Raw genomic sequence first — 22,745 nt, 5'->3', positions numbered from 1 at the left:
TTTTCAGGGATACAGCTAATTCAATCTAGCTTCATTTTCCACTGAAAACCAGATGTGGGAACTCCACTCAGGCATTTTCTTTTAGCCTGCTAGTTAGGTTAAAGTGTAGGCTACAAAGGCTGTGTTTACACTGATATTTTGTCCCACTAATTGGTCTTTTGACCAATCACAACAGATCTTTATCAGAGTTGATCTGATTGGTCAAAAGACCAATTAGTGAAAAAAAATCAGAATTGGGACGCAGCCGAAAAGTTGTGGTGTGATGAAACATAGTCTATAATATTTATCTTGTTAAAAAAAGAACATAGACTACATCACTCATAATATATGAATCTGCAGAGACAGAAACACACGGTAAACAAAATTCAAGAATGTTATTATTTTCAAACTTTTGTGAATGCAACACTTTATTATAGCATAGGCCTGCTACTGTCTGTGGGCTTGGCAGCCGAAAGAGCAGGCAGCTGCCGACTACAAATCACCTTGCACCAAAAATAACTACTCATTATTATTTGTAAATCAATCAATCAGTCATCAATTACCCACAGTCCCTTATGGATTTGATATCTATGTCTCAGACATGGCCCTTGCCAACATTATTCAAGGCAAGGGGGGGAACAACCCCCCCACGAAGCATGACATATTCATGCTTGTGTGGCACTTTTGAATGTGGGTCAAAATAAATAATAGTATTATCTGAGTTTTCTTTCACCCCTCTCCACCGGAGGCCTCTTTGCTAGCTAACGGGAGCAACACCGGTAGACAGTGTCCTTCGCTCCTGCCTGCCGAACACCTGCCCTCACCATCGTTAATAGAATTGTGGGAAAGCAGTGCCCGACAGGGAGGAGTGAAGGACACTGTTTACCGGGCGCACCCGCTAGTACAGCAGATGAAAGGCTGGGGTGACACGTATGCTAGCTAACTAGCGAGTTAGAGACTGTGTGCTAGCTTGATAGTTAGCTAGCACACAGTGTCACCCCTGGCTGCTGTGTACCGGAGAAAAACATGCCCGACGGGGGCGAAGGACACTTGTCTACCGATCGTCCCCGCTAATGTAACGGATGTGAAATAGCTAGCTAGTTAGCGGTGGTGCGCGCTAAATAGCGTTTAATTCAGTGACGTCACTTGCCCTGAGACCTTGAAGTAGTGGTTCCCCTTGCTCTGCAAGGGCCGCGGCTTTTGTGGAGCGATGGGTAAACGATGCTTCGTGGGTGACTGGTGTTGATGTGTGCGGAGCCCATACCCTGGTTCGCGCCCGGGTATGGGCGAGGGGACGGTCTAAAGTTATACTGTTACACTAGCATAGCAGACGGGAGGCTATAGCATGCTGGCAGGGGCAAATGACACATTAACGCCACCAACTATTCTGCAGCACCCACGCCTCCCGCCTGTCTTAATTTAAAAATGTACCATGTAAGTGTAAAGATATGCAGGAACGCCCCGAAATATGGTCCGCAATTGCACCCGTCGCACATTATTTGTGGTGGTGTTGATTGCTCCGCCCCGTTGGGTAGTTTTAGCTGAGCAGAAACTGTGCAACTTGATCTCAAGCCTAGTGAAGAACCATGGGGGGGTTCACTCCTGCCTCTAGCCATGCGTGTGAAAGAGTTCCCAGTCACTGAGTGCGCCGAGGATACGAGCTAGAGAGAAGAGGATCACAGAGAGACAGCTGCTATACAGAGAAGATCAAGAAGCAATGGGAGTTTGATAATAAATTAATAAAGTGACAATCCTAGGCTACCGAAACAGTGTTTTGTATGGTCGTTTTCTAATTATTGTTCAAGTTCGTTTGAGATGCAAGCAATGGATCCAATAACGAAGTGGACACCAAAGCAAGTTGTCGACTGGATGAAAGGTATGGATCACTTTCACAATAATTGCCCATGTTAACCCCTATATGAAACTTGAAACCAGCACCCAATACCGCATATTCGCCATTCCCTGCAACGCGCTTTTTGTTATTTCAAGTTTCGTTAACCACTATGTGCAGCCGCAAACTGTCGTCCCTGACAACTTGTTGCACATAGAACAAAGGGAAACATATGCATATTATATTTAGATATTCTTATATACACATAGTAAATTACTATTGTTTTGAAGTTTGATTCAAAATATATTATAAGTAACAGCTGTGTTATCTTTGACAGACACTCAAAATGATTGTGACAAGTGGAACAACGTTTCCAGCCAGATTGCAACATTGTTTGAGAAGGGCGCAGTATTGCCACTTGCACTGTTCTTTGAGAAGTCGACTTCAGACCGCGATACATTTTGGATTCTGACTGTTAGAGTAATAACCAAAAACAGTGCAGTCATATGTAGGTTCACAACTTAGCAAGCACAATGTGTTACAATAGTTCTTTTTTACTATAGGCATAATTGAGTTGAATATGAGTCTTAATGAAGTATAATTGTCCCAGTCAGCTAGTTATGACAAAATGATTGAAACACTGGACTCAACTCAAAACTGTGATATTTGGGTCAAACACAGCTAGCAAAATGTTGTATTGGAGCACCTAGCTCTCAAACTTTAATCCATATTTAGTTTTCAGCCCTTACATTCACCAACTGTGGGCTCCATGTGAACTAACGTTGTTACAATTCAGACGCAGTGTATTTACGTTTAGAAACGCCAGTAATCATCGCTTTCAAACCGGTTTTCGAAACATGCTGATATGCCCCTCATATCTCATATCAGCAAGAAGTAATCTTTCAAATAAAAAAGATACAATTACTGTAGCAATTTTGCACAGATCCACAAGCTGTGTGTGCCTCCAGTTGTCAAACTACACTTCCTCCCAAGTTAGGCTTACACACAGGTGTTCGGCGCAAACTAGATAGCTAATTACCACCGGTTGCATCCTACGTCTTACCATGAACAAGGGATGTAAACATGCAGATAAGGCTACGAGGGAACACTGACCCTAATAAAGTTGTGTAGTAGTTTAACCTTTTGGTTTTGTGGAAATATTTTTTTGCTGATATGAAAGATCAGTTCCTTGTGTTTCCAAAACCATGCCTCAAGCAATGCGTTTTAACGTTCAGAGGATCACCGAGACCTTATGAAAGTATCTTCTGGTCAGGGGGGGTTATCGTCAATAGGTGCTCATGAAGTTATCATATATAAATGTGGTATGGAACACCCAGCAGGTTCTTGCTCTGAGATTTCAGTCTGGAATGCTGGTTATGGAAATGTATGACATCGCCAAAGGACTATTTTCTTTGAACTACCTGAGCCCTTTCACAACGTTGGCATGTAAAGTGACTGTCTGCTACTGGTATATGAAGTATCAACAGTCCCCTATACACAGCTACACTCCACCTTTGCTTCAAGAGATGTCATGGGAAGTATATGAAACATTTTAGGTGGATAGAAGTGCCTCTTGTGCTCGCCCTTATCAAAATCTGAAGGCTCAAAAGGTGTTTCAACTTTCAAGTACAATATGTCAGCATGACCCAAGGCCATCTGCCAGTGAATTATCTCAACCTGGTCTCAGAGCATTTCATATTATTCTCTACTTAAATCCGAAACACTCCATTTAGTATCATATGTTACGTTTCGTATGGTATCTAATTAATTTGTGGATGTCCATCACCCATTTCGTATGATATGTTACGAATTATAGCTAGGTGGCTAACATTAGCTGGTTAGTTAACATTAGCTTGGAGTTAGGATAGAGTTAGGGGGAAGGGTTTGCTAACTTGAAAAGTTGCTCAAATGCAATAGTTGTCCATGATGAGATTTGAACTCGTAACCTTTGGGTTGCTTGATGTTCGGGTTATACACCTGACCAACCACCCTCCCTTTCCTTTTTGCCTTAAGTAACAATACCAAACATAACATGTCATACTAAATGGTGTGTCTCAGTTACGTACAGAATAAGACCAGATTGAGTATCTGTATGTCAAGAAAAAAGTCAGATCTGAAATGGTTTGATATATCCTAGGGTCTTGATTTTTTTTCTGAGTAATGTTATTTGATAGTTTCTACTTCTTTCACTGCCCTGAACTGAAAATCCACAGCCGCCCGCTCTTATGTAGTTGCTGAATGAAGCAAACCTGGTGTGTAGGCCACCTACTCTTCCTGTTCAGTGTGTAGATGTGCTAAAGGGATTGTGGGGGGTTACTCTCTGCGCCCAATGAATAGAGCCAGTTTAGTGGATGGAGGGTGGATTAGCTCAGTACACAGCCAGAGAGAAGAACGAGCAGGTCCTGTCTGACTCAGCAGTTATCCACTGAGAGGGTCTTACCACTGGCTTTTTAGAGGGCTCTGTTCAGTGGACAGCCAATGAACAGCCGCTGTGCCTAAAATGACAACGGGCCATTTGTGCCTAACATGCGGTTTGAACTCAACAAACACCAGTGATGCCTGTGCTAATTGCCCTAAGGTTGTTTTCTTCAGAGGGATCATGGTTGCTTCAGTGTGATTTTGGTCAACAGACGTTTGTTGACTTGATTGTTGGAAGCTTATTAGTTGTGGTCCGTGAATGTATATTGTGACTGAAAGGCTAGTTAAATCTCTCCATTTAACATTGTGTTTGACTGGATGTCCTGTGGCACCATTCTCACCAGGTCTTCAAAGCGATCATTAAAAGGATTACATTTATTTTTATTGTCAATAGCACACAAGGTCCAACTGAAACTTGACTTCCTCTTTTAACTGTCTCGTAATAAAGCAACACCTCACAACGCCTTTCCCCAATGTTACCTACTTGTTGTGTGTATGTACTGACATGTATGTTTAACTGACAGATGGAAACACACACACACTACATGGTAATGCATGTCAACTATTTTTCGTTGTCAGACCCCAGTAAGACTAGCTGTCGCCATTGGTGCCGGCTAATGGGTGTCTTAATTAAATCAAACCCCTCTGAATTGGAGAGGTGTGGGGGCTGCCACATTGGGTTCCCGGGGAGCTGCTGTTGTGGAGGTTTAAATGCCTTGCTTATGACAGATTTTTCAACTTGTCAGCTCAGGGTTTCAAACTGGCAACCTTTCGGTTATTGGCCCAATGCTCTAACCACCTGACACCACTCACCTTACTACCTTATGCACTAATATAGTGAAATTCACTAAATAAAAAGTTTGAATTCAAATTCAAATGTTCCTTTGCAATAGGTACTAACAAACAAGCACACAGACACAGAAGCACACCACACCGGGTTTAGAAGTTGATGGCAGACTCCAGTCATTTTCCAAATATAGTCTTGAATCGATGACGAATGCCCAGACTGAGGTGAGCTAATGATATTCTGAGAATGTTTAGTTCAAAATTCAGCTGAGTAGTTTCACACTTTCAACTCAACACATTTTTTCACCCTACCTCCTACTTACATGGGAAATTGTGTCAAGTTTGTTCAGGCATTCTGAATATGTAAATTTACACATACTGTTCAAGTTGGTGAGTAAGAAGAGGCATTCATAGTTTGTGTGGCAACTCACATTACTGTCTGCTGACTGTAGTTTTAAGATAAATATCAGCAGTATATTGTTACAGTAACGATATGTTCCAAGGTCTTCATAATTTGACAACGAAATACTCCAATCGCAACTGCTCTTGCATGCCGACTGTTGTAATTGGTGTGAGAAATGTAGCGACAGGTTTATTTTTAAGCAATGGGCCACGATTAGCAAGTGGTTGATCTAGTGGCCTACATCTGTCCCAATGAGGTAACAGGATGGAAATGTCAAAAGTAAAGAGTGTGCATTGGCATGCCAAATCCGGTGATTAGCATGTGTGTACTGGATTGTGCATGCGGGAAGTGTACAACCATAGCCGCAAGAAGATGTTTAGGGGTGGGGGGTGCTGCAATACCTTTTTCGAGGCTATGTATGCAGTGCACTCATGCCCAGTGCCGTTGCTTATAGAGCATGTCCGAGGCCTTCTCATGATCCTTATCAGGCAATAATCGTGTCGCCGCGTAGTGTTGACCCTTATTAAGCCATGCGTCTCTCTACTACACATGAGGATGCACTTCTCTCTCCTCCCGTACGCTGGTACATGTTTGAACAGTCCTCACAATGAAGGCTTTATTAATCCCCTATGATAACCTGCATCGACTGTGTACACAGCCAGCAGAGAGGCAGGTGTTCATGTCACCTGTACTGGTCTTAGCGCCACGGAACTCCCCTCCACCCTACTAGTGTCCCGTTCATAGAATGAAAGAGGCAGGTTTTTCCATGGAAATCATTCAGATAAAACCATGTCCTTTGTCACTAACCAATTTTCCAGTCATCCTGTCATTCTCTCTTTAGAGCAGCATTATTGATCTAGAGAGATCTGTGGGACTTCCTAGTGGGAAGGGTTTTAGACCTCTGGGAAGCTGTGTAAGAGGATTTTCACCGGGGGACAGGGACTTGAAAGTGATGACGATGGTTGCGCCCTGCCTGTCCTGTTCCTCACAGGCCCATGTGTTTAACCTGACCGGTAAGAGCTCACCATATGGGGACTTAATACATTGTTAATATTTCCCCCTTGTCCTAGTTGTGTGCAACAGTGTTGGATTGGATGAGTTGGTGGTTAGGCCAAGGATTTAATCATTTATTAGAATGTGCATGATATTTTCTGAGGTTCAATTAAGGCTGCAAACTGTAAACCAGAATCCGTTGACATTTGCATGATCCACCAACATTCATTTTATGATGCTCTGGGAACCGGGCAGCGGCAGTTGGCGTTTCATGTGCATCGCAAATCTCCCAGATCATCTGAGTTTAGCAGTGCTGCTAGAGGTTTGGCCCCAGTCTGCCCTAAGAGTATTGGCCTCAAACACACACAGAGCTTAACACTTGGACTGAAAAGAACTGCAACCTGAGGTGGCACTGCACAGGGCACACACGGGTCACTGCAGCATAGTGGTTGACTGCCCATGCAGAGAGTTGTTTGTGTGTGCGCTTGAGAGCGAAAGATGGTGTACCTCAACTTCGGAATCATCTGAGGGATATTTCTAGACTTAACATAGTGTTGTAAACAACTGAAATGGTTGGTATTTATTTTGACCTCACAATAGAATGTCTGTTAATTGTGTTTTGTGTTATGCACAGTGACAACAAATAAGCCATCAGTGACAAATAGGCCTGTTCGATAAGGGCAGGAAGTGCAAACTACAGTGGTGTTGCTGGTAATACCAAAGCATTATGGAGTCAGCTATGCTATAACAGTCACTGGATATGACAGGAATGTGTTGGGCTGGCTTTCTGCTACTGAACCAAACTACTGCCTCAGTGAATCAGCAGTGAAAACACGAATGAATGTCCTTTTATGCACTTGCCCCACCAGTTGCTTCTAGAGGATTTACATGCCTGAGCCAGAATGACTGCTCAGCCTCTCTCGGTAAAGAACACACTGCATATACACATACAAGTCCAAGTCCTCTCACTCCCCCTCACACTGTTATTGTTCGCTCATTTATCCTAAGCGCTCTCATGCTACAACCAAATTAACATATGTTGTATACTGGGAATTGAGAAATATTTTGTGGCTCTCAAGTATGCCTAGATGGTCATATATACTGTATGATATGTGAGACCGCATGTTGAGAACATGTCTAGGCAAGTCTACATTCTACCAACCACAGGCTGTCCCAAGAGATTGCATTCCTCATGTTGGCTATCCCCACTGCTGACATTAACACATGTAATGTCTAGGAGTGCATATTTTGGGGAATATTCAGAGGTGCAAACTTTCCATGGGAATTAATGAAAATATATGTAAATTAATATTCACACCATTTAAATGTAGATGTTTTTTTTCATTGGATATATTTACCATATCATATGGAGACAGAAATGTAAACCTTTTACCTTTATCATCAGTAGACATAATTGCAAATGATTTAATTATTTCCAATATAATTATCATTTTTTGTTATGAATTGAACTTTAAATGAGTTGACTCATCACATGGGATGATTTCACTGAACAACAACAAAAGGGAATATTGAATGATCCCCAATGCGCTTTGAGGCGGCTGATGTTGGTGGGATTTGGAGGATTGAGGCAACAGGGGAAAGCGCCTCAGATCCACAAAGTCCCTTCCACCAGGTGGCTGATGCAATATGGCAGTGGTGACAACATATCTCATCTCCATCCCAAAGCCCTTGCTTGGAAGTGTACTTCGCCAGACTGCCAAGAAACTTGCCCTCATCCAGGCCAAGGTGGCGAGACACACTAGTGATGACACCATAGGCCTAGTTGATCTCTGCACCAGACAGGATGCTCTTGCCAACATAATTGGGGTCCAACATGTATGCTGCGGTGTGTTTGGGCTTCAGGCAGGAGTCTTCACGCTTTTTGATGCATTTCAGAATTGCAGTTTCCTCTGCTTGGAGTAACAGTGAAGTGGGCAGGGTAGTACCGATTTCTTCTCTTACATCTGCAAGCAGAGTTTGAACATCAGACAGGATGGCATTGTCTCCCTCAATCTGTGCAATATCTACTGCTATAGGTTTCAGGAGTTTCAGGCTGCTTACCACTCTCGCCCAAATACATCATCCAGGAGGATCCTCTTGATGGGGCTGTCCATATTGGCAGGCTGTGATATGGCCATTTCTTGGAAAGACACCTTCCCCACCAGGAGACAGTCAAACATGATGACAACACCACCCCAACAGGTGTCGCTGGGCAGCTTCAATGTAGTGCTCTTATTCTTCTCACTTTGCTTGGTGAGGTGATTGCTGCTATAACTTGATGATCATTCACATACTTAACCATTTCCTTGGCTCTCTTGCAGAGTGTATCCATTGTTTTCAGTGCCATGATGTCCTTGAGGAGCAGATTCAATGCATGAGCAGCAGAGCCAATGGATGTGATGTGAGGGTAGGACTCCTCCATTTTAGACCAAGCAGCTTTCATGTTCGCAGCATTGTCTATCACCAGTGCAAATACCTACTGTGGTCCAAGGTCATGGACTGCCTTCAGCTCATCTGCAATGTAGAGACCGGTGTGCCTGTTGTCCCTTGTGTCTGTGCTCTTGTGAAATACTGGTTGAGGGGTGGCGAGGATGTAGTTAATTTTTCCTTGCCCACAACATTCGACCACCCATCAGAGATGGTTGCAACAGTCTGCTTTCTCTATGATTTGCTTGACCTTCACTTGAAGTCTGTTGAACTCTGCATCCAGCAAATGAGTAGATACAGCATGTCTGGTTGGAGGGGTGTATGCTGGGCGAAAAACATTCAGAAATCTCTTCCAATACACAATGCCTGTGAGCATCAGACTGGAACCAGTTGCATACACAGCTAGAGCAAGACACTCATCAGCATTTCTCTGACTACGTTCCTCCATTGTCAAAAAAAAACTGATTTCAGGAGGACCATGAGCTGTTGCTATCGATAAGGTGTCACCTCAAATAGAAGTAAAGGGACTTTTATCAGAGGTTGCTTGTTGTGAGCTTTATGCACATGGCCAGAGGATTCTGCATCTTTGTTGCATTCTTCACATGATTTGGCACAGTATTTGCAAATGTACACAGCTTTTCCTTCTACCTTAGCTGCAGTGAAATGTATCCACACGTCAGATAGTGCCCGTGGCATTTTCCTGTAAAGATTCGGGAAAAAATGAGCAATAAAAATAACAATTCCATGAACAGATAAAAAGTTAAGCAGTTAGATTAAACAACTCCTTTGTAAAATAAATGTTTGAAAATGAAACGTGTATGGAAACAGGTGAATTAACACTCCTCAGTTAGCAGGCTCAAGCAAGCTAAAACCCACATGGTAGCAAAAGCTAACTAGCAGAAATTAACAAGTTAGAAATGATTTAAACACTCTTTTCTGTAGGCTACTATTTACAAGTTAACAGAAAATTATGTATGTCACATAAAATATATTCACCCCACCCAGTATTGTAATCAAAACTTACTAGAAAGCATGTAGTCCTTGGCTCAGACAGTGTAGTAGTGCGGGCTCAATAGCATCTCATTAGTGTGCGAGATCTTGAGAATCAGCTGTACATGTGATGGAAGAGTGCACTGCACATGTGATGGAAGAATGCACTGTGCATGCAGAGGGTTGCAATTCCATTGAATTGGGGATAGTTTAAACAAAATATTCCACAATACCTAGAATTGCCTTACGTGTATCCCACAAAAAAGGTTCACGGTTAAAAGCTAACTTTTTTAAATGAATTTAAGCAAAATTCCAGGGCTTAACTTCCCATGAAAAATTTCCGGAAGAATTCCGACCCTTTGCAACCCTAGTAATGTCTAGGGCTGCACCCAGTTAGTCGACTGGTCGAAAGGTGGTTGCTCGACCGAAATTTCTTTAGTCGAGTAGTAGCAACAAAAAATAATAGATAGATATCTATCTCATGATGTACAAGACCGGTCTGATTTGTGCCTGTCTGAGTGGACTAATCTATTGTGAAGGCTGTGGGGATGGCACATGTGCTACTGAAAGTGGTTATGGTTATATTATATAGGACCAATGGTGCAACACTAATAAAATAATATTATTTTATGACAAATGAGCGTTCTCCCGCGTTGGATAGTGGTCGCTGTCTGCGGTTCAGAAACACATCGGTGCGCTGTTGAATTGGCGCCTTTTCCTAGACCATGTTGCGATGTGCATAATGGCACAGTTAACCATTATATTGGTGTTGAGAACAATTCCACACATCTGACTTCCCCTTTTACCTCATGAGCAACCAGTAGCCTAAACATTCCTCAGTTTTCGAGTTTATTTGTCACGTCCTCTGCATCCGTTTTTCCGTTATGGTGTTCAGAGTTTGTTATAACCAATTTATTGATGTGATTGACATGCCAGGCCATATTGGCCATGTGCATGCGATGCATACATGCGTCACGTAAAGAGAGCTAGGGTTGAGGGAATAGGGAATGTTTTTCCTAAACAAATTAGGGATTTCAGTAACAACTTTATAGTCAGAAATGGCTGTAATTATGTTGCAGCGTCAGCTTCCTGTACACACTGTTGATGTGTGGCGGTCGCTGCAGCAGGGAGGAGAGGGAGACAACACTATACACACTGTTGATGTGTGGTGGTTTGCTGCAGCAGGGAGGAGAGGGAGACAACACTATACACTGTTGATGTGTGGTGGTCGCTGCAGCAGGGAGGAGAGGGAGACAACACTATACACTGTTGATGTGTGGTGGTCGCTGCAGCAGGGAGGAGAGGGAGACAACACTATACACTGTTGATGTGTGGTGGTCGCTGCAGCAGGGAGGAGAGGGAGACAACACTATACACTGTTGATGTGTGGTGGTCGCTGCAGCAGGGACTGTTGATGTGTGGTGAGAGCAGGGAGACAACACTATACACACTGTTGATGTGTGGTGGTCGCTGCAGCAGGGAGGAGAGGGAGACAACACTATACACACTGTTGATGTGTGGTGGTCGCTGCAGCAGGGAGGAGAGGGAGACAACACTATACACACTGTTGATGTGTGGTGGTCGCTGCAGCAGGGAGGAGAGGGAGACAACACTATACACACTGTTGATGTGTGGTGGTCGCTGCAGCAGGGAGGAGAGGGAGACAACACTATACACACTGTTGATGTGTGGTGGTCGCTGCAGCAGGGAGGAGAGGGAGACAACACTATACACACTGTTGATGTGTGGTGGTCGCTGCAGCAGGGAGGAGAGGGAGACAACACTATACACACTGTTGATGTGTGGTGGTCGCTGCAGCAGGGAGGAGAGGGAGACAACACTATACACACTGTTGATGTGTGGTGGTCGCTGCAGCTGGGAGGAGAGGGAGACAATGGGTGCTAGTCAGTCACTCACTGTCGTTTTTAAACACAGTGCAGCAAATCTGAGCCCGGCCCGGCACAATCAAATCAATTGCTTGTCGTACTACCTCTAGTCAAGTGTGTGTCCTAATTATTTAATCAACCCGTATGCTTAAAGCATCAGACAAGCTCATTGAAAATAGTTGATTTGATTTTTTTAAAAACATAGAATGTGTCTACATATGGAAAATACATGTTTAAACATTTTGACCAATCGACTTGTCGAAATGACAGATGACTCTTCGTTGGCCAAGTTGTTTTTGTTTAGTCGAAGACCGCCCTAGTAATGTCTGCCTTTTGTAGTTTAACTGATATGTTAGCCCTCAGACTACTGATATCTCCTGTCTCAAGGAGAATATTACAATTTCAGTGGTCCAACACAATCCTATAACTAGGATTGGTGTGTGCTTCTTTTCATTCAGAATGTGCTTCTTTCCATCCATTCAGGTCTGTCAATGTACTCTTAAGTGTTGGCAAGCATCCATATCTAGCTAGAGATGTTTACACACTGTAATTGCCTCTTTAGATCAGCCACCTCTTGTTGACTCCCTACATTCAAATGTCCTGATGTACAAAGCAGCTGTGATGGACCCGCTTTCTTTTTCCACATTCCTCTAGCAGTTCTTTGAGTCCCTGGGCTCCTTGGTGTGGCTCTCCTTGCTGTGGCCCTACGGCCATGGCAAGCAGGGTGGTGAGAGAAATGGATGGATGAGGGAGGTTTGGCGGGCTTCAACCAGGATATGAAAAACACCTGGTGGACCCTTGGGAAATCCCACTGTCTTGTTGGTTAATTAAAAGTCGTGTGTGTGTGTGTTACAGTTTTATTACATCACTAACAAGGGGTAGATAAGGCAACATGGATGTGCCACGCTTCAGTTTTCATTCAAATGTGATGGGACTGGGAGTCACCTTTTTTAAGTTTTGTAGTTAAAGGAGAGTTGTGAAAATTTCACAGAGAAGTATTCAAAATACCTCCCATTTGAAGTCATACCTCTTAAGGGGAAAAACTGCCACATGCTTTAAAGGCTTTGTCTTTAGTTCCTTCCGCCAGGGTTCCCCTTTACCCTCCAGGGACTGGGCTTTCATGGAATGACCATCAACCTAGTTTTCCACCAATATCTTGGAAGAATTCACTGGCACATTTGCTTTTCCAGAGGTCTGCTCCTTCATAGAGTACTTGTTAGTGCTGTGTCATGTTCTGTGTGGGTATTTGCAGCGGTGCCGAATGGCCTGCTGTGTTCTATTATCTGATGAATTCAACTGCTAATATCATGTCAAATTCATACTAATCCTCTCCCCAAACAGAAGTACTAAGCCCTTGAATTTCAAACAACACACTTTTCCTTGTCAACCTACGCTGAATGGGCACTACAAAAGAATTGAGGTGTGTTTTGAATGGTCAAACTGTAATATTTAGCTACCCAGCAGCACCTGCATTTGTTTAAACAGGAAGGGTAGGGGTGCGGCCTGACTCAGACAAAGAGAAAATCTCAATTGGTTTTGCTCGACTCGTATCACCATTCTCCTCCGTCCTCTCAACGCCTACTTTTGAAAAAGGTCAGAGGTAAATGAGGGAGCTCAGGGCAGGAAACGTAGAAACAAATGCTCTTGATTGAAATGACTCTCCTTTTCCACTCTCACGTCAGGCAAATTATCATTAATGGGGTGGAATCCCAAAATAAATGTTTAAAGTTATAGAAGCAAATTGAACTAGATGTGCTAGACATTTTATAGATGAAAGGATAAGTAGCGTATCATTTTTAAATATGTGGATGCTTTTTCTCAGAGAAAACAGCTGATTCAAAGGGGGGAATGGCGGATTTCAAACACTTCCGTGCTAGCACCTAAAAGGATAGTCTTGTGCATTCTCTGCTGAAGTAGGTAATCGAAGAGGTGAGCAGACTTCTCTGTTCAGTAAATTTACGTTGACAGAGAATTTCGGTGGATTTAATTTACAATAATCTTTTAATCATTTTTGTTCTGTCATGATAGTGCTGAGAGACATTGAACAGGTGTGTAGAAAGGTTCAAACAAGAAAAGCACACCTGGAAAGGAAAAGGGTGTGTTTGTGGTTAAAAAAAAAAGATTATTGCCGTGTTACTGTTCCACTGCCAGAAGGAACTGGTCGATCATTCAGGATTTGTGGGAGTTCTTCCTATCTGTTTGTGTGTCACTCACATGCATCATAAGAGATCTAGAAACACGTTGCGTGTCAGAGAGAGAGCGTGAGACCCCGGCAGTGGTATAAAGTAGTTTTAAAGTCATTTTTGGGGGCGGGCGGGCATCTGTACTTTACAAAACTATTTATATTTTTGACTTGTACTTTTACTTCACTACATTCCTAAAAAAAAAAAAGATGTACTTTTTACTCCATACAGTATTCGTTACATATTGAATGCTTAGCAGGGCAGAAAATGGCCCAACATCCCTACTGCCTCTGATCTGGCGGTCTCGCTAAACACGCATGCTTTGTTTTTAAATGATGTCTGAGCGTTGGAGTGTGACTATCCGTAAATAAATAAATAAAACATGAATTGTGCAGTCTGGTTTGCTTAATAGAAGTATTTTTTATTTTTTATTATTTGTTCATTTGATACTTAAGTATATTTAAAACCAAAATACTTTTAGACTTAGGTGGCTGATCTAAGTAGTATTTTACTGAGTGACTTTCACTTTTGAATCATTTTCTATTAAGTTATCTTTACTTTTACTCAATTATGACAATTGGGTACTTTCCCCACCACTGGGCCCAGGCATGTCATTAACATGGCAGAGAAGGAGCCTGTGTGCTGTGCCACTGCCTGGCAGTGATCTGGATGTCTGTCTGCGTTGTGCCCTGTTTGTGTCACACTGGCTGGTCACGCTGTCACTCACAGATGGCATACCACTGAAGGTGACTCACCATCAGTCTCTCCCACACAGAGAACAGGATCGACTCATCTCCCTCTGTTCCCGAAGGATCTGAGCGCTAGCTGTCGGGACCCAATGTACAGTGTATAATCTGAGTAAGAGGGCATTTGGGTGACTGTGAAATTTCAATGAAAGCGATACAGCCCGTCATTGTGGTGTTGATTTCCAGCATATTGCTTTTTACTCGTGTTTAATGACATGGCGTTTTCTGTCCTGTGTGTGCTGATGACTTTATGGTCCCCCCCCCCCCCCTCTCCTCTATCCCTGACCTGGATGTGTGTAGGCTGTAAATCTTTCCAAACAAGATGTCTGTTCTCTCCCCTCTTCCCCATGTCTGTTCTCTCCCCTCTTCCCCCTCCCCCGTTTCATCAATGGCAGCTGATATCTTCACAAGTGTCTTTTGTTTGAGTCTGAACCATATACGGTTCCCATAGAAATGTGGTTTGTCAATAACCACCTAAATGAGCTGTGCACGTTTCTCCCTCCCCAGCCTGCATGTTTTTGTTGTGGTTTCTGTTGACTTCCATGACAGACTTATTCAACTAGCCTGTAATCAGCATAACATGCCACCATGATCAGACACGGAGAGAAGAGGCTACTGTTCTCAGTTCACTGTACAGGCAGACTCTTTAGCTATCTGAGTAGGGTCAAGAGTTCTTCCTTGGTCAGGTTTCATCATCAGGAAAACCTCCTTGCCATATCTACAGTATGAGCCTATGGTTTTGGGCCTAGTGTAGGTGTCCTCTGCCTCGCTGGGATGAGGCCTGGTGGTTTTCTCTCTCTGTGAAGACTGAAGGGACAACCTCAGAAAGACTGCAATTATGGTTTAGCCTGGAGGGATGTAGTAATGGTATAGAATCTGACATAGTAGAGACAGAGTAGTAGAGACAGAGTAGTTGTTGACATAGTGGCTGAGAGTAGTTGTTGACATAGTGGCTGAGAGCAGTTGTTGACATGGAGGCTGAGAGCAGTTGTTGACATGGAGGCTGAGAGCAGTTGTTGACATGGAGGCTGAGAGCAGTTGTTGACATGGAGGCTGAGAGCAGTTGTTGACATGGAGGCTGAGAGCAGTTGTTGACATGGAGGCTGAGAGCAGTTGTTGACATGGTGGAGGCTGAGAGCAGTTGTTGACATGGTGGAGGCTGAGAGCAGTTGTTGACATGGTGGAGGCTGAGAGCAGTTGTTGACATGGTGGAGGCTGAGAGCAGTTGTTGACATGGTGGAGGCTGAGAGCAGTTGTTGACATGGTGGAGGCTGAGAGCAGTTGTTGACATGGTGGAGGCTGAGAGCAGTTGTTGACATGGTGGAGGCTGAGAGCAGTTGTTGACATGGTGGAGGCTGAGAGCAGTTGTTGACATGGTGGAGGCTGAGAGCAGTTGTTGACATGGTGGAGGCTGAGAGCAGTTGTTGACATGGTGGAGGCTGAGAGCAGTTGTTGACATGGTGGAGGCTGAGAGCAGTTGTTGACATGGTGGAGGCTGAGAGCAGTTGTTGACATGGTGGAGGCTGAGAGCAGTTGTTGACATGGAGGAGGCTGAGAGCAGTTGTTGACATGGAGGAGGCTGAGAGCAGTTGTTGACATGGAGGAGGCTGAGAGCAGTTGTTGACATGGTGGAGGCTGAGAGCAGTTGTTGACATGGAGGCTGAGAGCAGTTGTTGACATGGTGGAGGCTGAGAGCAGTTGTTGACATGGAGGCTGAGAGCAGTTGTTGACATGGAGGCTGAGAGCAGTTGTTGACATGGTGGAGGCTGAGAGCAGTTGTTGACATGGAGGCTGAGAGCAGTTGTTGACATGGAGGCTGAGAGCAGTTGTTGACATGGAGGCTGAGAGCAGTTGTTGACATGGAGGCTGAGAGCAGTTGTTGACATGGAGGCTGAGAGCAGTTGTTGACATGGTGGAGGCTGAGAGCAGTTGTTGACAGGGTCAAAACAGTTTTTCAAGCGACTGGCAAGTTCTGGGAGGTGTGTTAGTCGACTTTGGCTGCGCTAAGACTATTGTTAAAAACAGACCTGCAACAATATGAGCATGGAGGGCCAGGAAAAAGACTGGTTGTGGCGCAACAGAGTTTTCGGACATTTTTGTCGCTCTTTTGTTACTGTCTTTAGCGATTGTTTGTGCAAGGTTTATGAGCAGCGTGGCTGGCTGCAGAGGGATGCATGTTTATGTGAGGGTGAGCGGTAGTTCTAAAACCACCAGCATTATGCACAGCTCCAGACCTCACTGAATTAGAATGTCCACAGAACTGCCCATTGCCGTGTATGTCGTCTAATTGTTGTTCACCAGCCCATGCAGGGGAAGCCAGAGCTGTGAAAAAGGACTTAATAGGAGTACAGGAACAAACTCGGCGACCCAGAACTGGTCTTTCCATTTTGCGTACTGTTGAAACTTGGAGGTGACTGACATGCTCGGAGACTAGCCAGGAGTAACTGTCAGGGAGGTTTCCTGTGTCTGTGGCACTCTTTTCTCCCCTTGGTCTCTTTCTCTGTCTATCGTTCTGTTGATGTTTATTATTTATCATTTTTTCACATGCCGAGCACAGCGAGTACATTCACAGGTCTAACCCCCCCCACCTCCTCAACCTCTGTCAGCATCCCACCTCCTTCTCTCATTAGCTGCTGACTGTGTGAGGTATCCCCGGTGTGACTGAGGTTGGCTGGACCCTAGAGCTAGAGCCAGCCTGTTGATCTGTTTAACACAAGCCAGGAGTGTGATGTCTGCTCCCTTATCAGTCATTGTCTATCTCACCCTCCACAGATTAGCACAAGTCCCTCGACTGTTGGAGACCCTGGTTAAAAGTGTAATCTTTGTTCAAGAATGTCCCTGCATGGCAAATTACACTTTAAAGTCAAGGACCAAACACAAATAGCGTACAGAAACACACCAACAGATCAGCTGATGATCATCTCACCAAAAGCATATTCAGGACAAGTTTAGGCGGTAAACAGGATGGTCCATGATGTCAGAATGTACACTTGGACAGTCCTACCCACACGTTTTCCTTATAGCACTAGGGGAAAAAGTTATATACACAGTTGGGGTTAGATGCTCAGTGGGGGTGGTACTGTTGTTGTACAACTGCCCCTTTCACAGTGGCCACTGTGTTTTGTATGGGCTTTGTTTTGCTCCTGTGATGGGAAGTCATGCGTCAGAGGAAAGCTTGTCTCTTCTTCTAATTACAGCCCAGGCTTCCCCCAGCCTTTGTGCTGGAATTCCCACAATGGAACTCCTGAGAACAGTGGCTGAATTCCTCCGATTCCCCACAGGTTTGCCGAGCTAAATAAGAAGATGGAGAGTTACAGTGGCCCTGCTATTGTATGCCTAGCAGCTTTCCCACTGTCCAGCCCTGGCAGGGTAGGACCAGGGATAGGATGGGAGGGGAAGAGGAGGGGGCAGATGGCCAGAGCCCCCACTGGGAAAACAGAGAGGGGAGGCAGGGGGGAGAGGAGGAGGGCAGGCCTTTTCTTTCGGTGGGAGGTGAAAGAGTGCTCTCATCCATGTAATCAAACCCCTGAGAACCCAAGCTAGGCCTGCTTGAGTCTATACACTGTGCCTGGTGGCGGATGTGAGACTGGTGTTGAGAGGAGATAGGGGGGAGGGGTGTGTGAACATGCATGTACCAGTGTGTTCGTATACTGTTGGAAGGAACAGATGTGCAGGTCATCCTAAAGCTGCAGCACATAATCAATTATGTAGGATTTACCGGTGATCTGATCAATGTCTGCTTCAGAGAACAAAGATACTTAAAGGTCCAATGCAGCCTCTTTTATTGCAATATAAAAACAATTCTGGGGAACACTTAAGTGCCTTACTGTGATTTTGTTTTCAATTAAAATGTTAAAATAAACTAAAATAGCTTCTTAGCAAAGAGCAATTTCTCAAGCAAGAATTTTGCTAGGACTGTCTGGGATTGGTCTGAGTGGGAAGTAGAAAATGGAAACCTAGGTGTTATTGGCAGAGAGGTTTGGAACTCTTATTGGACTATTTTACCTCCTGGTGATATCACCAAGCAGGCCAAAGATTCATCCTGCCAAAACAGGCTGAAATTTCAAGTGGTCCTTTCAAAGAGCTTTAATACTAAAAGTGCATTATCATAATTTTCACAATTTCACAGTATTATCCCAGCCTCGTGGAAATATATAAAACACAGAGAATTCATGTTTTTGACTGCACTGGGCCTTTAAGGACAATACCTGGATTATCTAATTGCATGATTGCGTGTTCTTCTGTAAAAGGACACACTAAGGTATTCAGAATGCTCTCATTGTAGCCTACAGTAAATTACCTTACACATGACATCTGCTTCTAAATGTCTTGCAGTATAATACCAGCTTGACTCAATGTTGTGAGGCACTTTTTTGTCTCTACTTCATTTGGTGGCTCAGGAAGGCCACCAAAAATTCAGAGATTTCCATACCCAACTATAACATCTTCCGTCAAGATAGAACTGCCAAAGGGGGAGGAGTTAGCCTGCAAAGTAATGTCATACTTTCCAGGTCCATACCCAAACAGTTCGAACTACTAATTTTGAAAATTACTCTCTCCAGAAATAAGTCTCTCACTGTTGCCGCATGTTGACCCCCCTCAGCTCCCAGCTGTGCCCTGGACACCATTTGTGAATTGATCGCCCCCCATCTAGCTTCTGAGTTTGTTCTGTTAGGTGACCTAAACTGGGATATGCTTAACACCCCGGCAGTCCTACAATCTAAGCTAGATGCCCTCAATCTCACTCAAATCATCAAGGAACCCACCAGGTACAACCCTAACTCTGTAAACAAGGGCACCCTCATAGACGTCATCCTGACCAACTGGCCCTCCAAATACACCTCCGCTGTCTTCAACCAGGATCTCAGCGATCACTGCCTCATTGCCTGTATCCGCCACGGAGCCGCAGTCAAACGACCACCCCTCATCACTGTCAAACGCTCCCTAAAACACTTCTGTGAGCATGCCTTTCTAATCGACCTGGCCCGGGTATCCTGGAAGGACATTGACCTCATCCCGTCAGTTGAGGATGCCTGGTCATTCTTTAAAAGTAACTTCCTCACCATTTTAGATAAGCATGCTCCGTTCAAAAAATGCAGAACCAAGAACAGATACAGCCCTTGGTTCACTCCAGACCTGACTGCCCTCGACCAGCACAAAAACATCCTGTGGCGGACTGCAATAGCATCGAATAGTCCCCGTGATATGAAACTGTTCAGGGAAGTCCGGAACCAATACACGCAGTCAGTCAGGAAAGCTAAGGCCAGCTTCTTCAGGCAGAAGTTTGCATCCTGTAGCTCCAACTCCAAAAAGTTCTGGGACACTATGAAGTCCATGGAGAACAAGAGCACCTCCTCCCAGCTGCCCACTGCACTGAGGCTAGGTAACACGGTCTCGAAAAAAAAAAACTTCAATAAGCATTTCTCAACGGCTGGCCATGCCTTCCGCCTGGCTACTCCAACCTCGGCCAACAGCTCCGCCCCCCCGCAGCTCCTCGCCCAAGCCTCTCCAGGTTCTCCTTTACCCAAATCCAGATAGCAGATGTTCTGAAAGAGCTGCAAAACCTGGACCCGTACAAATCAGCAGGGCTTGACAATCTGGACCCTCTATTTCTGAAACTAGCCTCCGCCATTGTCGCAACCCCTATTACCAGCCTGTTCAACCTCTCTTTCATATCGTCTGAGATCCCCAAGGATTGGAAAGCTGCCGCAGTCATCCCCCTCTTCAAAGGGGGAGACACCCTGGACCCAAACTGTTATAGACCTATATCCATCCTGCCCTGCCTATCTAAGGTCTTCAAAAGCCAAGTCAACAAACAGGTCACTGACCATCTCGAATCCCACCGTACCTTCTCCGCTGTGCAATCTGGTTTCCGAGCCGGTCACGGGTGCACCTCAGCCACACTCAAGGTACTAAACGATATCATAACCGCCATCGATAAAAGACAGTACTGTGCAGCCGTCTTCATCGACCTTGCCAAGGCTTTCGACTCTGTCAATCACCATATTCTTATCGGCAGACTCGGTAGCCTCGGTTTTTCGAATGACTGCCTTGCCTGGTTCACCAATTACTTTGCAGACAGAGTTCAGTGTGTCAAATCGGAGGGCATGCTGTCCGGTCCTCTGGCAGTCTCTATGGGGGTGCCACAGGGTTCAATTACATTTACATTTAAGTCATTTAGCAGACGCTCTTATCCAGAGCGACTTAGAAATTGGTGCATTCACCTTATGACATCCAGTGGAACAGTAGTGCATCTAAATCTTTTAAGGGGGAGGGGGGGTGAGAGGGATTACTTTATCCTATCCTAGGTATTCCTTAAAGAGGTGGGGTTTCAGGTGTCTCCGGAAGGTGGTGATTGACTCCGCTGTCCTGGCGTCGTGAGGGAGTTTGTTCCACCATTGGGGGCCAGAGCAGCGAACAGTTTTGACTGGGCTGAGCGGGAACTGTACTTCCTCAGTGGTAGGGAGGCGAGCAGGCCAGAGGTGGATGAACGCAGTGCCCTTGTTTGGGTGTAGGGCCTGATCAGAGCCTGGAGGTACTGAGGTGCCGTTCCCCTCACAGCTCCGTAGGCAAGCACCATGGTCTTGTAGCGGATGCGAGCTTCAACTGGAAGCCAGTGGAGAGAGCGGAGGAGCGGGGTGACGTGAGAGAACTTGGGAAGGTTGAACACCAGACGGGCTGCGGCGTTCTGGGTGAGTTGTAGGGGTTTAATGGCACAGGCAGGGAGCCCAGCCAACAGCGAGTTGCAGTAATCCAGACGGGAGATGACAAGTGCCTGGATTAGGACCTGCGCCGCTTCCTGTGTGAGGCAGGGTCGTACTCTGCGGATGTTGTAGAGCATGAACCTACAGGAACGGGCCACCGCCTTGATGTTAGTTGAGAACGACAGGGTGTTGTCCAGGATCACGCCAAGGTTCTTAGCGCTCTGGGAGGAGGACACAATGGAGTTGTCAACCGTGATGGCGAGATCATGGAACGGGCAGTCCTTCCCGGGAGGAAGAGCAGCTCCGTCTTGCCGAGGTTCAGCTTGAGGTGGTGATCCGTCATCCACACTGATATGTCTGCCAGACATGCAGAGATGCGATTCGCCACCTGGTCATCAGAAGGGGGAAAGGAGAAGATTCATTGTGTGTCGTCTGCATAGCAATGATAGGAGAGACCATGTGAGGTTATGACAGAGCCAAGTGACTTGGTGTATAGCGAGAATAGGAGAGGGCCTAGAACAGAGCCCTGGGGGACACCAGTGGTGAGAGCACGTGGTGTGGAGACGGATTCTCGCCACGCCACCTGGTAGGAGCGACCTGTCAGGTAGGACGCAATCCAAGCGTGGGCCGTGCCGGGAGATGCCCAACTCGGAGAGGGTGGAGAGGAGGATCTGATGGTTCACAGTATCGAAGGCAGCCGATAGGTCTAGAAGGATGAGAGCAGAGGAGAGAGAGTTAGCTTTAGCAGTGCGGAGCGCTCCGTGATACAGAGAAGAGCAGTCTCAGTTGAATGACTAGTCTTGAAACCTGACTGATTTGGATCAAGAAGGTCATTCTGAGAGAGATAGCGGGAGAGCTGGCCAAGGACGGCACGTTCAAGAGTTTTGGAGAGAAAAGAAAGAAGGGATACTGGTCTGTAGTTGTTGACATCGGAGGGATCGAGTGTAGGTTTTTTCAGAAGGGGTGCAACTCTCGCTCTCTTGAAGACGGAAGGGACGTAGCCAGCGGTCAGGGATGAGTTGATGAGCGAGGTGAGGTAAGGGAGAAGGTCTCCGGAAATGGTCTGGAGAAGAGAGGAGGGGATAGGGTCAAGCGGGCAGGTTGTTGGGCGGCCGGCCGTCACAAGACGCGAGATTTCATCTGAGAGAGAGGGGAGAAAGAGGTCAGAGCACAGGGTAGGGCAGTGTGAGCAGAACCAGCGGTGTCGTTTGACTTAGCAAACGAGGATCGGATGTCGTCGACCTTCTTTTCAAAATGGTTGACGAAGTCATCTGCAGAGAGGGAGGAGGAGGGGGAGGGGGAGGAGGATTCAGGAGGGAGGAGAAGGTGGCAAAGAGCTTCCTAGGGTTAGAGGCAGATGCTTGGAATTTAGAGTGGTAGAAAGTGGCTTTAGCAGCAG

General features: G+C 45.4%; 1 protein-coding gene across 1 annotated transcript in view; it reads left to right on the top strand.

Annotated features, from left to right (window-relative positions):
• Window positions 1-1,515: 1,515 nt before the first annotated feature.
• LOC115138394 (connector enhancer of kinase suppressor of ras 3-like) overlaps window positions 1,516-22,745 on the top strand; it is an 81,945-nt gene continuing 60,715 nt past the window's right edge. The window contains exon 1 of the mRNA XM_065025660.1: window positions 1,516-1,855. Within this exon, the coding sequence (XP_064881732.1) occupies window positions 1,795-1,855 (61 nt within the window). The 5' untranslated portion in view covers window positions 1,516-1,794. The remainder of the gene's footprint in view (window positions 1,856-22,745) is intronic.

The sequence above is a fragment of the Oncorhynchus nerka genome, linkage group LG12, assembly GCF_034236695.1.
Source record: "Oncorhynchus nerka isolate Pitt River linkage group LG12, Oner_Uvic_2.0, whole genome shotgun sequence".
Classification (NCBI taxonomy): Eukaryota; Metazoa; Chordata; class Actinopteri; order Salmoniformes; family Salmonidae; genus Oncorhynchus; species Oncorhynchus nerka.
This window is presented reverse-complemented; position numbering and strand designations above follow the sequence as displayed.